This window comes from Coptis chinensis, chromosome 9, assembly GCF_015680905.1.
Source record: "Coptis chinensis isolate HL-2020 chromosome 9, ASM1568090v1, whole genome shotgun sequence".
NCBI classification, from domain to species: domain Eukaryota; kingdom Viridiplantae; phylum Streptophyta; class Magnoliopsida; order Ranunculales; family Ranunculaceae; genus Coptis; species Coptis chinensis.
In genome coordinates this window covers 72,229,100-72,243,803 of record NC_141464.1, presented here as the reverse complement: position 1 = coordinate 72,243,803, position 14,704 = coordinate 72,229,100, and the positions used below count along the sequence as shown (strand labels likewise).

The window sequence follows — 14,704 nt, the reverse complement described above, 5'->3', positions numbered from 1 at the left end:
AACTACCACACAATCTAACTACCAATGCGAAACAATATGCACAAGGAGTACGTCAATGTCACTTAAATCCAAAAGGAACTAATAAATCTTTTACTTATAGGAAATATAATCAAACGCAAATTGGTACCTGATCTTTAAAGGCTCTCTACCATGTCCATCATATATATCCTTCACAAAGGTGTTATTAGAAACTACCCTCCAGTTACCACCCTGAGAACTATTTTGAGTATTTGACTGTTATTGTAGCTTTTGAAGCTTTTTTTTATATGTAGAGGTTGTTGCTTTTGAAAAACTCAAGTATGTTTAAAAAGACCCGAGGGATCGATTAAACTAAACTGTGACAGGAAACCAATAACAAGCATACCAATAATTCTGGTTGGAGACATCAGGTAGTCACTTGAGCAATTCTCGTTCACTATGGAGCCTTACATCGCTGTTTTTTTTTTTTTTTTTTTAAGGCAGACCCCCACCTGTTTTATTAAAAGTTGAACCTTACAAGCCTCCCTAAGAGTTAGATCATTAAAAGGAGGTACACAAAGACTTACAAGTTCAATCTACAGACATCAAACCTGGCATACATGAGAATGCTCACGACACATACCACAAAGGGTCCTTAATAAAGTAGTGCTAGGAATGCTCTCTCATCTTCTACTTTCTGGCCATAACTTGCTTCACTATCTCAAGATGATCCTTCCAAAGATGAGACCGCGCTTTCTCGTAGTCACAAAACAAACACCCACAAGCACAACACAAGTAAGTGAGTCCTAGAGTATCATCACAAAACCCTTTGGTGTAGTCCTCAAGATTCTTCATCCTTTTGTTTTTAATTTGTGACATTAAGTAAGAGGGGTAGAAGTTTACTAAATAGGGGCACCAAATATCAATATTGCAAGAAAAGGTAGTCTTGTCTATCGAAAAGCCTAGAATGTAATAGAAATGTCCTCACTCCTCACAGAAAACCTTGTCTCTTGGTGCAGTAGATTCGATCCATGTATGAAGAATCTTAGGTTGGGTTACTTAATGATATTCCTCTAGAATATATGCTATTATTGAATTTGTTCATCAAGATCATGCTGAGGGAGCTCTTTTTTTTTTTTGGTAAGTTAAACTTTATTGATGAAGCCACAAGAGGCATTATTACAAATTGGATGAGAGAGCTACTCACACCAATACATAACATGACAACAACATACAAGTCATCAGGTAGCTCTAAAAAGTGAATCCCAGTGCACCATTAAGTCTTCAAACCGATACTCCTGGTTTCTGATCGCTCCACCAATCCAATACCATGCCAAAACCTTTACATTAGTGCACATGCGATCCCTCCTAACCTGTTTCTGCTTGAAGACCACATCATTCCTAGTAGTCCATATGATCATGCTGAGGGAGCTCTGATAATCATCTTGTTCCATTTAAATCATTACATTACTCGTAGTTAATTGTACTTTAAATAAACTCCTTAATAATGCATTAACCCTATCAGCTGTTTTGTCCACACATCGTCCATGGAATCTGAGATTATTTAAGTTCTAATTTGCATTTGATTCAACTAAAACATGAAATGAATTGGTACACCTACCACCTTGTCCATCCACGGGACTTCACGCCCTGTCCTTTTCCGGGTACCTTATGATCCGGCTAGAACTGACCCGTAACCACCTATTGCTGATGGTTACTTACAACTTAGATATATCTCAAATATCTATACCGACTTTATATCTTGATGTGTGAATTGCAGAACAAGAAGAAATAGCAAAGAGCAAGGCCTTAGGAGATCCACTCACATGGAAGGATCCAACATAGGTACATAGATGAAGTACACCTGGAATGTAGCATTGGAGATTCTTAGGACCATCCCTCCTGTATTTGGAAATGTGGAAAAGGTCGTAAAAGATGTCGAATTTGGAGGTTACCTGATACCTAAGGGATGACAAGTCAGTGCAATACTATTTACATGAGTATGTCCCTCGATCATTTGTGATTCTAAACTTCTAAATACTGTACGAAATACTGAAATTTTTTGTTTGATCCTTAGGTATTTTGGGCTTCTAATTTGACTCGTGAATGAGTCAATGTTTCTAGGGCCGTCTAAGATTGATCCGATACCATGTTAAATTATTAATTTCTCCATAAACTCGAACTTATATGAAATATCAATTTTATTAATACTAGTAAATGAGCACGTGCAACGCACGTGTTACAAAGATAATTATCTGGGAAAAGAGTTGAGATGGCATGTTATTTGCTAACTCATCAGTCATTTACACTTGAGAAAATTTTGAGGGTAAGCATGTACTGCTTTAGAAAATACAAACAAAGATTTGCATTTTTTTACCAAAAACACAAAGATTTGCATTTACATTGAAATCCAGTATGCTCAAGCAAGTTCTGAATGACATTCTTACAAATAAACTACTGTTTAATGTTTAATATATTTAGTTACAAAAACGAAATTGGCATAGCCCTGCAAAAAAAAAAAAAAAAAAACTTCACATTGGCGTTCTCACAAAGATGCTACTGGCATTTGAGACTCTCATAGACGTCGGATGTGACCCATATGGACATGTCGATGAATTTCTTTGCCTTACTGAAATAGGGGAATTTTAGGTTCATTCCTTGGGTGTTTACAAATGCCGCCTTGGGGTTACTATGCCACAGATGAACGGTTCATTGTCTCCTGGTGAATGTGGAGGTTTAAATGCCTTGCATCATAAGAATGGAAAGCTTCAGGCATGTATGTCATAGAAAATAAAAATCCACAGAAATGGCCAAGAATCTAAGATTACCTTAAACTATGCATAAGTCCTACTTGTAGAAGCTCATACCCCATTAAAGAAAAGTCTATTTACATATAGATGAGTTACAAAACTAATTTCTTGTTATTCTAGTGGGATATATATACGAATGTGGCTTTATTTGTTGTTTAGGTGTACTCAAATGGAGCAAATATTTACTTTGTAATACTTGTGTAAACATCTAATAGAGGTGTGCTCAAATGGAGCAAATATTTACTTTGTAATACTTGTGTGTAAACATCTAATAGAACCATAGTATAAAATTAGATCATGATGGTATTACAAATCTATAGCAATAAATACAAAGTCTTAATTAATATTTTGACCAAGATGGTGTTACTTGGTTGAGGGTCTTCTAATTCTAAAACAGTGGCAGTCTTCTAAACATAAGTTCTAATGCAAACTTTTGTACCTTTACAGTTTTTGCATGCATTCTAAATGTAGTTAATAAATATAATTGTGGATTGCATGCAGGTCAACTTGCAATAAAGTTCAGCTATGAGTATCTAGCTAAGTTGACAAAACAATATACAACAAAATTTCGAAGAATCCAAGATAAGTACCTTAATTAAATTGTGCATATATAAGTCCTACCTGTATAAGGTGATAGCCCCTTAGGTAGCGAGCCTGAGAGTCACAAAACTAATCTTATTTTCTTTTTTGGTCCTTTGTCTTTGTCTTTGTCAGTTGTTGGTCAGTAATTTTTTTCTTTTAATTATAAGCATTAAAACAATAAAAATAAAAACATACGTACTAACATGAATAGTAAACAATTTCTGTTTGGAAAGCATGTTGTGTTCATTATACTAAATACATGACCGGCCTGAAGTTCATAGGACATACATTTTGTATAAGCCACTCTTAAACAGTAGAATATTTCTTTATGGTAATAATCATATAAATGCACGGCATAAGAGTAATCAATGATAGAAAATGTGTTAAGGTGCATTCAAACCTACTTACCTGAATAGGGGATGTTGTATGCTTTGGTTTTTGACCAAGCAAAAATCATTAATCACCACCCTTCAACCCTCTGAATTGGGACGACGGCGACCACTGCAACAACACGTTCATTCGAAACTCTGAAAACCATAATCAACTTAGAAGAGATCTTTATTTGCAGCACATATTAAAGACAAAGAAACCTGTCAAATGAAGAATCAGTGTATCCAATATCCACTAATATGCTATAAGATGATAAAACCATGCCTTACGATCAAATATATGAAAAAAAAAATGCAACAACAACAACAACAACAACAACAATTTTCTTTTCATGTGGCCCATTGGAATAAAGTCCGCTAAAATATGAGTAAACCATTTTTCTGTGGCAGGTTATGACCTTTAAAGGTAAATGTTGCCTTCTCACATCCGTACAATACCGTTAATCATTTTAGGTAGACCAGCCTTCAAGAGAGCACAAAATTTTGAACAAAACAAACAACCGAATTGTAGTTACTCAAAAGCAAAATTATATAACAAATAATACACTGCAGTTCTTATAGGCCATCGATCTATGTTGATATTTTTCATAAAAATGCAACAGGCTAATCATTTCTAGAGGTTTGTATTTAGTTCATCGTTGTATGCTAGAATTTTATGCAATAACAAAGGTACATTGTTTGAAAATTCATTCTACATAGCATTTCACATTTCCAAAAGATGGACATTCATTGAATCAGAGGAAATTAAAGAAATACCAAAAATATTCACTGGTGCAATTTATTATGTTGGTATAGGTAATCTAAACTATGTGCCTGGTCATGGTCAGAGTACGTTAAAATTTCTAGCTAGCATACAAAGAAGTTACTCAACTCCTCTCTATTTGGGCGTCTAGTGGTTGTCAAAAGGATCTTATACTTCAAATTACGATAGAATATTACATGATGTCAGTGGTTGATAAACAATCTTCAACCATGGGATCAAAGAAATGGTCAAGGTCATTCTAAACCATCCAAATAACTGGGCACTTGGCATAATGATCATGAAACAAAAATTGCAGTATGTATCCCATGTCCAATAATTCTACTAAACAACTAATATGTGAGTTGCAAACAAAAGGTCACCCATTAATGAATAAATTTATACAATCCAGATTTCAAGTACATTCTTAGGTTCTCAAAGAGACCCAAGCGGAGATTGTACTGAAGTGGTACATGTGAAACTCAAAAAGAAATTTAGTTTGCACTACTCTTGTGTCAAATAGGTGGTAGTGCCTAATAGACACAGCTGTTAGAAAATTAAAAATTAAAGTTCATGTCGGGCAGTCAAACCTATAAGTATAATCAGTTGGCAAACAAAACATATGACAGGAAGAAAATAGAATATATACATGATGAGAATGAACACTCACTAACCTTGATAGTCTGCTTGTTGGTATTGAAATGGGTATAAAGCGATCAGTGAACACTTCTTCTTGAGTAGGTTCAGAAGCATCTTCTCCTCAACTTAATTCTTCGTGTAATTGATTGAGTAGTAACGCCTGTTCAACCTATAAATCAATTACTTGCAGATGATGTGATCAACAAAAAAAAATAGGTTAAGGTTCATTCACAACTAAGTTCATTAGCAATTAACAACACATTACATTTACAGTCTATCAATTTCCATCATAACAAAGAAAATACATAATTATGTGAACTTTGAAATAAAATATAATGAAACCAGCCAAGATGAATGACGACGTTATTTACACCTTCCACATAGTGCGTCACATATGAAACCTTCATAAATACTCATAATGGTGCATGAACATAGATCGGAAGAGATATGAATCCAAAGACATAATGCAAAATTTATAACCAACTCAAAACAATGATTATAGAAGCACAGGCTAAAACTGCAAAGAATAAACTGAAGTAAATATAAAATTTTAGCCATAATGTATATGTATTGAGAACTAAGTCCAAATATACCTTAGAAACGGTGTGGCCATGCCGTTTGGGACTAAGTCCAAATGGTGTGGCCATATCGTTTGGATTTGAACTTGGATAAAAAATGACTTGGCTGTTTTTTTGCCCCTTGACCGGTGTGGGTCCAAACGGTGTGGCCATGTCGTTTGGGACTAAGTCCAAACGGTGTGGCCACACCGGTCAAGGGGCAAAAAAACAGACACGTCATTTTTTTTATCCAAATTCAAATCTAAACGATATGACCACACCGTTTATAGTGTATGTCATGGCATACACTCCATCTCCACCGTTTATAGGTGGGCGTAGATACCATCCATCTCCAATCACTCCATTTGGTAGCAATGATGATATGTCATGGCAAGGTGAAATTTCATGGACCTTTGAACCGATGGGGTGGCAAGAAGGTCGTAATGATTTGGGTGCAGCGCTTAGTCCATGGGAGGCTTCTTCGACTCCATTGGGTAGTCAACAGGTCTTTCGGCGTTCGGCTAATGATTACTCTCTCTCACAATCCCAATGGTTACAACCGTTGTGCTAATCCTTCTTATGAAACTTTTTTTTTTGGTGGTATGACTTCTGGTGGAAGAATTGAGCTTCAAAGCTTTGTCGCTAGTCATAAGAAGTCTCCAAGATTTGTAACAATGGGAGCTATAAAGGAGAGTGACGGTGATGGTCGTAGAGTTTCTTTAGCTGAAGAATGAGATTCGGCCTCTATTAGAGTCCAAATTCAATCGTTATGTCAACAAGAATAGAATCAAAGATGAATCCAGGGGAAAAATATAGGGAGTTGTATACACCACCTAAACTCTCATTGACATTAGCATGAAGCCTAATCCAAATGAAAATGGCGAAAAATACAACAGTCAACACATACACTATAAAGAGGTTCAAAAAAGAGCAAAACATAAAATTCATCAGAGAAAGCATTAAAACAAGACAAATCACTTGGAGAAACATTCAACTCAACAAACATGCCCCCAAAATTATTAAATCGACCTCACTCAACTACGCGGGAAAAAGATCTAAACATTAAGCCTTAAAGGCGGACTTTATCTCCAAATTTTTCCCTCGTATCTACTCATAAAATCGCAATACTAAAACACAAAACTTCATCGATTTTGTAATCCTTGACGTGAAGGCCTTCCTCAAGCACCATCTCCAACGGATGCATCACCCTTGTAGGTACCAAGGGTGGCCTCGAAGTTTGCCTTACACCTTCCGAGGAAGGCGGCTGGCCTTCTCCACATTTTCCACTTTTCCGACCATGCCTTGAGAGTACTTCTGGCTGGAGAACGTCCAAAAGGAGAATGAGAGTGACCATGGCTTCTTTCCTTTGAGTTTGGTTCATTGCATTAAGGTTAATTGTGGCACGCTCTTCATTCTCACGTCACGACAAGAACACCACCTGCAGAACAAATTGGGGGCATTGTTTGGTTTGCAAGGCACACACTGCGTATTCAAAGAATGACCTCTGGGGCTACCTTCTTGGCATCGAACCGGGAGTCACCATGTTGGGCTTCAATAGAGTTCCCTTGAAAGCGAGAACCTTGTGGTCATTCAATGCCTTGTAACAAAGCGACAAGTACTCGCTTCGATCCACATCGACAACGGTCAATGTCATGAGATCCATCAACCAAGATCTCTGGCTCAACGATTGGAACCAAACCATTTTCTTGACAGATGATGGCATACCCGCCAAACCATTAGCATTCTCATTAATTGATCTTTGGATAGGCGCTTCCCAATTGTTCCAATGGACTCATCGAAGAAGGATACCCCTTCGGGGTGTACATTGGCAATGAGTTCATCTACAAGGTTAGAAAAAGGAGGATTATTAAAAATTGAAAAGACACAAATTAATGGATATATAATCATAGCCTAAAACCTTAAAAAGTAAATAAATATTTACAACTGATTGATTAGAAACAAACAGAAATCACTTGATTAGCAAACAAAATAAACACTGCATCATTTCTTCTATGGATAAATTGGAGAAAAAATAAAAACAAATCAAGCCAAACAAGAACTTGCGTAAGCAAAGAAAAGACATTCAACCTACACCCTGAAGCCACTAATAACAATTTTAAAACAGGCTATTTGAAATTTGCACATATTCAAGTTTGCAAATTTCCATTTTATATTAGTAACAATAAATAAAATGTGGACGGCTATGGAAATAACAATAGATAAAGATGGTCAAATCAACCGCTGCAAATGAACTCTCACAATAATCACTTAGAATTTCACATTCTTCCAACTACTACTAACATATTAAACAGTTTACAAAAGATCTAAATCAATATAAATTTAATATCTTGAACATTTTACAACATATCTAAATAAAAAATAAAATAAAAAACATTAGATCTTACCATAGACAGTATTGATTTCAATTTCGGTTTCCATTTTCCATTTTCGGTTTCGGTTTCGGTTTTCAATTTTCTATGGGTTTGGATTTGGAGATTGTTTTTAACTTTTTAGATCCAAATTTTTGTGAGGAGCGAGCGAGTGAGTGAGGAGAAGAAGATGGGGGAGAGAGAGATCCAAATTCTGTTGGAGAAGAAGGGTTGGGCTGGAGAAGAAGTCGACCAAAATTTTGGATTTGAGATTTTTGTATGAAATGACCGATATACCCCCATTTGTTTTTGTATTGGGCCAAAGATTTTTAGCTTTTAGATCCTTTGAGATCAGGATGTAATCCGACGGTTCAAGAGGAGTATGAGATAAGAGTGTCACTATAAGAGTGGCACTCTAGACAAACCGTGTATATATATATATATATTTCCTGCCTACCCAATTCAATTACTGCTCAAACCACCTGCATTCATTTTGTAGCGCCTAATCTTTTTCCATGCTATCTTTAGCTCTTGCAAAGCTTTAAGAAATTCCATCATTTCCAGGAGGATGGGCTCAAGAATATCAAATAAGCCGCACAACACCACGTAAGAATCTATAGTTATGCTCTTAGGTGTCATCACATGTCTCAATTTAGCAGACTATTAATACCATACCACATGGTTTATTGGTTTTGATGCAAAAGTCATTACTTTTTGAGAATGTCAAGCAACAAAATGTTTGATCAATACGGCAAGCACTCAACGAACAATGAATTTACGATTTAAAAGTTGAGTTTGACTAATGAGTATACTACAACTAGGGCCATCTACAACACTAGAATTTTCACTTAAATCATTACATTTCTTATTAAAAAAATAAAAGAAAAATACAACAAGTAAAACCTCTTTAAGTATTCCTTTTGATTTTTCTCCATATAATGTGTTGTATATATACACTTTTATATACACACATTATATGGAGAAAAATCAAAAGGAATACTTAAAGAGGTTTTACTTGTTGTATTTTTCTTTTATTAGCGCTCTGAATAAAGGTAAAATTTTACGTAAGGCGCTTTGGCACTCACGCTTCCGCTTCCGCGCTTACGCATTGCGTTTTGGTTGCTAAGGTCTCCACCCATATTACACTACATACAACTGGATAAGTAGGATAACATAGAGAAAACAGGATATCCACATTAGTAGATGCTTAAAATATGGACTTAAACCCAACATTAGTAGATGCTAAGAACTGGCTACGTTATATAAGCACCTTATATCTTGAATATGATGACTAAAATCTTGAAATATTACTAAAATGCATAACACCATCTCTAATCACCTTACATGAGCCACTCAACTTATGGAGAACCAGCTTACCACCTTCTGATAGGTACTTGCCTTTTCAAGATGCTAACTTCCACTTACATCTCTCCATCACCAGTTCCAAATAGATTTAGATCTCTACCCACCACCCAAGGTTAACTCAACAAGCTTTCCTCGTTAAGGAGGAGAAACCATTTATACTTACGATGATATGTTCTTTTATTCTTTTGAGAACATAAACTATATCATGTATTCCAATAGAAAGGTTCAAACAACAAAACTAAAAAAAAGACCAGCTAAGAACATGAGTCGTTATCTGAATACTACAAATTAGTTGATGAGCATGTTGAAGTGGCAGAATCTAATATTACCTCTTAGTTGAACATACTTCCAGCTTTGGAGGGACCTTAGAGTAGGCAACTCGAGTATCCCCGAAAGAAGAAACATACGACTTGAAGACCAATAAAAGAGGAATCACTGATTTCAGTATCTCAAACATATAGTTATGTTCTAAATGCAACATAAAAGAACCCGTTGATTTGTTTCCGGAAATGAGATCATAAGATACAACCTGAGCACTGAGCTGATGTAGGCATATGTAGTGATTGTGGCCAAAATTGTCTAAGAATGTCCACCAGAATCCATAATTTGTCTTCTTTATTTGCATGTAACTAGTCTATTGAAATGTAGACGTTAAGAGTCGGAAAGGAAAATGTCAACAAAATAACAGTGATAGATATTTTTCTGGTTAAGTAATTGGGTGGGTATTCTTTAACTAAGGGAGTAGCTTCACTCCCAGCCAATCTCAAGTGCTTGGTTCAATAAGTAAAATCTCCGGATATTTCATTTCATTGAAAATTTTCAATGAGGGGCTTAAAAAGATAGAAACAAGGCTATGGTACACGCAAAAGCATCATTAAAACTTATGGCTATGTAGTGGAGGCTCTAAATATCCTTTCAGTTCATTTGATGTACGACTACTCAGTACATAATGACCCCAAAAAGAACAAAACACGCAAAAAACATAGAAAAAGCTGAAGTATAGAAATAGTATAAGATGCAACTTTTTTCGCATAACAATATACCTACTGAATAAATCTTCAACAGCTTCACAATCAGATGAATTGTAAAACCATATCCCATTAACTTCTTGGCCGGGCTGCATTCTTATATAGCAAATATGGGATCGTCATCTCGTATTCAAATTCTCCCAAGAGATCCTCCACCAAATTATCTGAAAGAACATTACAATTTCAATTGTCAACCAACCAAGCATGCATGCTTAAAAAGTAAGAATATCATTCAAGAAAATAAGTAAAAAAAAAAACACCTGTATTTTTCTGATTCATTACAACAAACTGGATCTAAAATAAAGAAAATCAAGAAAAAAAAATTATTCTTCGTACCGTTTAACAACAAAGAGTGATCCTTCAACATCTCCACGTCTCTGTCAAACAAAAAATAATAATATTAAAACCAAGAATGGAAGTAAAGAAACACTAGTTAGTAAGTAAAACGAACCCATTCATTCTTATCAATGTTGAATTTGTAAAAAGTTACATGACCAGCTGTGATCAATATCTCTTCAGTTGATGGGTCGATTCTTTGTATAACTACCTTAAACATCCAATATATTCTTTGAGACTTCACCTCGACACCGTCACTAGGACCTGCAAGTGTGCACTTGGGGCTGCCAGAATATGCGTCCCATACTTGAACAAGCCCATCAAAACTTCCAGAAGCAAGCAATTTCCCATCAGCACTGAAGGCTAAACTGGTAATGGAGTTTGAATGACCTGCATAAAACAAATGGAGGTTTACAACAAAAAAAAAAGCCAAAACCTCCAAAGAATGAAATGGCAATCCAAGGATATACCTAGAAGCTAGTGAGGCTGATCTCCCTGACCAATGCTCCACAGAAACCCCATATCATCTTCACCCCCTGTTGCCACCAATGTTTCAATTGTAGGACAGGATTGGATCTGTGCCCATACAAACAGTAAGCAAAAAACCGAGACTTGAAAAAGTAAAAAAAATAAAAAAAAATGGGTGGAGCCCCTTCACCGAGAAGGGGGGTGGTAGTGCCTCGATGACAGGGGGGGTTCAGCCTCAGTGAGGGGTCGTTTTTCCCCTGCCATGTCCTCAGCAGGAAGTGGGGCGGTGGGTGGAAGGTGCCTCGTCGGCATCTGTTTCTGGTATCAAACTTATTAAATACGTAATAAACACTGTATAAAAAGACGATGTGGGACTAAAACATGTTTTTTTTTTTATAAATGGCAAAATATAATTCCAAATCTCTAATTCACCTTTCTTCTCCATTGTCGATTCACTATTGAATAATCACGCTTTGCGAAATCTCCATTCTCGAATTTGAGGATCAACAAATCTCCATCCTCAATTTGGGTGGAATCGCCAGAGAGAGTGAGAGTGGAGGTCTCTTTTTTTTTTCTGTTTTTGAGAAATGGGGACGAGGGTGGAGGATATCTGGTTTTGGGCTTTTCTTATTTGGTTGTGGGCTTTTTTTTTTGTTTTAACGCAATAATTGTTTTCAAACGAGACGACCTTAACAATCATATATTGAAAGGATGACATGTAAATAATCTATCCTACGAAGGGTAAAAAAGAAATTTCGCTGAATTGGGATTCTTAAAATTTCATACACTTCCACTTTTTATTCCCATTTTGCCCTTTATATTTTCATTAAATGACATTGTTAGAATAGCAGAATTAAAGTAAATTAAATTTTAAACAAGGGTATATATATCTTTTAGAAAAAAAAATCATTTTTGCCATTAACACATGGGTCCCATGTGTTGGCCATCATTTAATTAATGCAAAATCTAGTATTTAATTAAACTAGATTGATGCACGCACCTTGCGCGTTTTGCTTAAAGCATAGAAGGGTAATATCATCAGTCTACTAAAAAAATAAGGGTAAAATAGTAGATACAGTGATATTTTAGATGTTCCTAATCTTATTAGCGAGTCTATCAGTCTATGTCGTATTTTTTACTTGCACCACACTTCACTTATCTGAAATGGTTTCATTTGGCTTGACAGTTATTAGATTCACTATCTGATGATGTTGAATGGACGAATGTTTTTTGCACCTTGCTGTAAATGTACATGTGTCATAGTTTATTTGAGTCAATCCAGACCCTTGGTCTTAAATCTTGATTACCATTACTTTCTTTGATTCTACGGGATCGTGATTTTTGTAATATAGGAATGGTTTCTTCTCTTTTCCATCCATTTGTTTGCGTCTTATTTTATTCTAAGACTGTCACCCAACATATTTTTACTACCTAAGCCGTGCTTAAACCAATATACTGTCACACCAATTATATCTCAGATAGAGAATTAGGATACAACAAACGCCCAATCTACATATTTGAAAGACAAACTTACTGATATTCTATAGGTGTAGAGTTGTAACATTATAATTCAGGACCATCTTGTTTGTAAGACTATCAACTATATGTCTCATGCTTTAGAAAAAGGGCTAAGTTGTGTAATGACTATATGAACAAGATTAAAACAAACCTGAAATCACAGTGCGGCTAATTCAGTTTCAACTAGAAGCAAGGGCACTAAGCAAATTCCCGGATCACCAGTAACAATAATATACACATAAACACACATACATCAACGCCAAGAGTGATGCATCCAACACCAAGATTGGCATAATTCTATCACAATTTCAAAAGACGCAGTGTATTAATCAACATAATATAAAAGATCAAATTCGAATGGAAACACCCTACACATATTAAGTTATCAAAAATTCAATAACCTAACTTCTAAAAGTCAATATCCATTGTCCAGACTACTAAAATTCAATTTACATACTAATTACCATATTCCTTTTATGAACCAACCAAAGTGAATTAGCAACCAACCAATCATTGTTACTCTCATCCAACCCCCGAACAACATAAGAAGCACCAAGAATCCAAGATAACAGTGTCTAACAAAACAAAACATCAATACCACAAATTGGCTAGAGTAAACTCTAAGACTATGAAGTTTAAAAACACCTCTAAACATCCACAAATTCCTTAGAAACATTTGTGGGATCTTTTTTCTAACTGAACTCAATTTTGACTTATTTAAATTACCAAAACATAGACTTAACTTGCACTCACAAATACTAACTTAGCTCCTGGTTTCCCAATTACATAAATGCCTTACTCCATATGGTCGATTGTGGATGTATTTATTTGATATTTAAGGTATGGTTTTGTTTATAGTTTAATTGTCTTGGAGCTTAGTTGGGTGTGCCTGTTAACTGGGTTTAAGGAAAAGTGTGGATGGCATTAGTGGACTTGGTAATTGTGGTTAGTTTAATTGTTTTAGAATCTAGTAGATCTTGTTGACTGGTTGGCAAGGTACTATTGTGGTGGGTGTAGTGTGAATGTGTGATTGGGAAGGTGTTATTATGCATGTAGTATTTTGATTTTTTAATTAGTTATTGATTTTGTTCTTGTTTGATTGTTTTGGTACCGGTAGGTGACTTAACATGGGCTCTCACAAATCCCAAATTCATAACTCATGGCTTCCTAAATATATGAAGCAATTACTCTATTATCTATCACATATTTCCATGATTTAAAAGAGAAAGTTAAATTAGATTAAATTATAATATAAAGGAAAAGGTAGAGATTAGAGAATATACAAACAATTCGACATATTTAACAATGAAATAATAAATTAAATTATAAAAAAAAGCTCCTGTTTTGAGGGAGAGGGGATCTATCTACATACCATTGGTTGATTACTTCACTGGATAAACTTTGTAGGAGATCGAAGCAACATACTCTCGTAACTCCATTACCTAAGTCATTATACTATCCTCGAGTTTTGAGGGCGACCAAATACTTTTGGCTATTGTTGAGTTTTGAGACCACGCCATTATTTTTAATAGTGTGTATGTTCTTAATAAGGTTCTTAGCTTTTGAGTGGGAGAGGGGACATGACTATTGAAGAAAAATGGATGAATATATAGAACTCAAGACCCACTTCATTGAATGAGGTGATTTCAGAAAAAAGTATTGACTACCTTTGATGAATGAAGATTGAAGAGTTCACTAGAAGCAATTGTTAATCTTACGTACTTCACCGTTAGATTATGCCAAAATTGTTTTCTCCTTGGCAATCTAATATAACAATTTCAAACTTGAATCAAACTTGAGACATCAAACTTGAGGTTCTTGAATGAGGAAACTGTAGCCTATCAAAAAAGATAAAAAAAAAAATTCCAAACAAACTAAATAAAAAATAATAAAAAATAATAAAAAAAATATAAAAAAAAACATAGCGCACTTGAAGAGATGGTTTT

The 14,704-nt window shown here is 35.3% G+C and overlaps 1 protein-coding gene and 1 pseudogene across 5 annotated transcripts; both read right to left on the bottom strand.

The window, feature by feature from the left end:
* Positions 1–6,785: 6,785 nt before the first annotated feature.
* LOC147477869 (fructose-bisphosphate aldolase 1, cytoplasmic pseudogene) lies at positions 6,786–7,515 on the bottom strand (annotated as a pseudogene).
* Positions 7,516–9,079: 1,564 nt separating this feature from the next.
* LOC147477868 (WD repeat-containing protein slp1-like) lies at positions 9,080–11,901 on the bottom strand. Of its 5 annotated transcripts, XR_015209011.1 has the most exons (6): positions 11,673–11,900; positions 11,243–11,348; positions 10,984–11,162; positions 10,773–10,813; positions 9,738–10,600; positions 9,080–9,198 (listed from the first exon to the last, which is right to left on the bottom strand). XR_015209011.1 is itself a non-coding variant. In XM_086584358.1 (4 exons), the coding sequence occupies exons 1-4, from the start codon at positions 11,683–11,685 to the stop codon at positions 10,597–10,599; spliced, it is 294 nt and encodes a 97-aa protein (XP_086440484.1). In that variant the 5' UTR covers positions 11,686–11,901; the 3' UTR covers positions 10,308–10,596. The 5 variants fall into 5 exon arrangements, 3 of the variants coding, with proteins under 3 accessions (XP_086440484.1, XP_086440482.1, XP_086440485.1); XR_015209012.1 differs by lacking the exon at positions 9,080–9,198 and having other exon boundaries at positions 10,308–10,600; positions 11,017–11,162; positions 11,673–11,878; XM_086584358.1 differs by lacking the exons at positions 9,080–9,198; positions 11,243–11,348 and having other exon boundaries at positions 10,308–10,600; positions 10,927–11,162; positions 11,673–11,901.
* Between the last annotated feature and the right edge of the window lie 2,803 nt (positions 11,902–14,704).

Bases quoted from the DNA above. Each gene is read 5' to 3' on its own strand.
- LOC147477868 (XM_086584356.1), bottom strand. The intron at 10,814-10,887 runs GTTCGTTTTACT...TTTGTTTGACAG, and splicing joins ACATTGATAAGAATGAATGG to AGACGTGGAGATGTTGAAGG.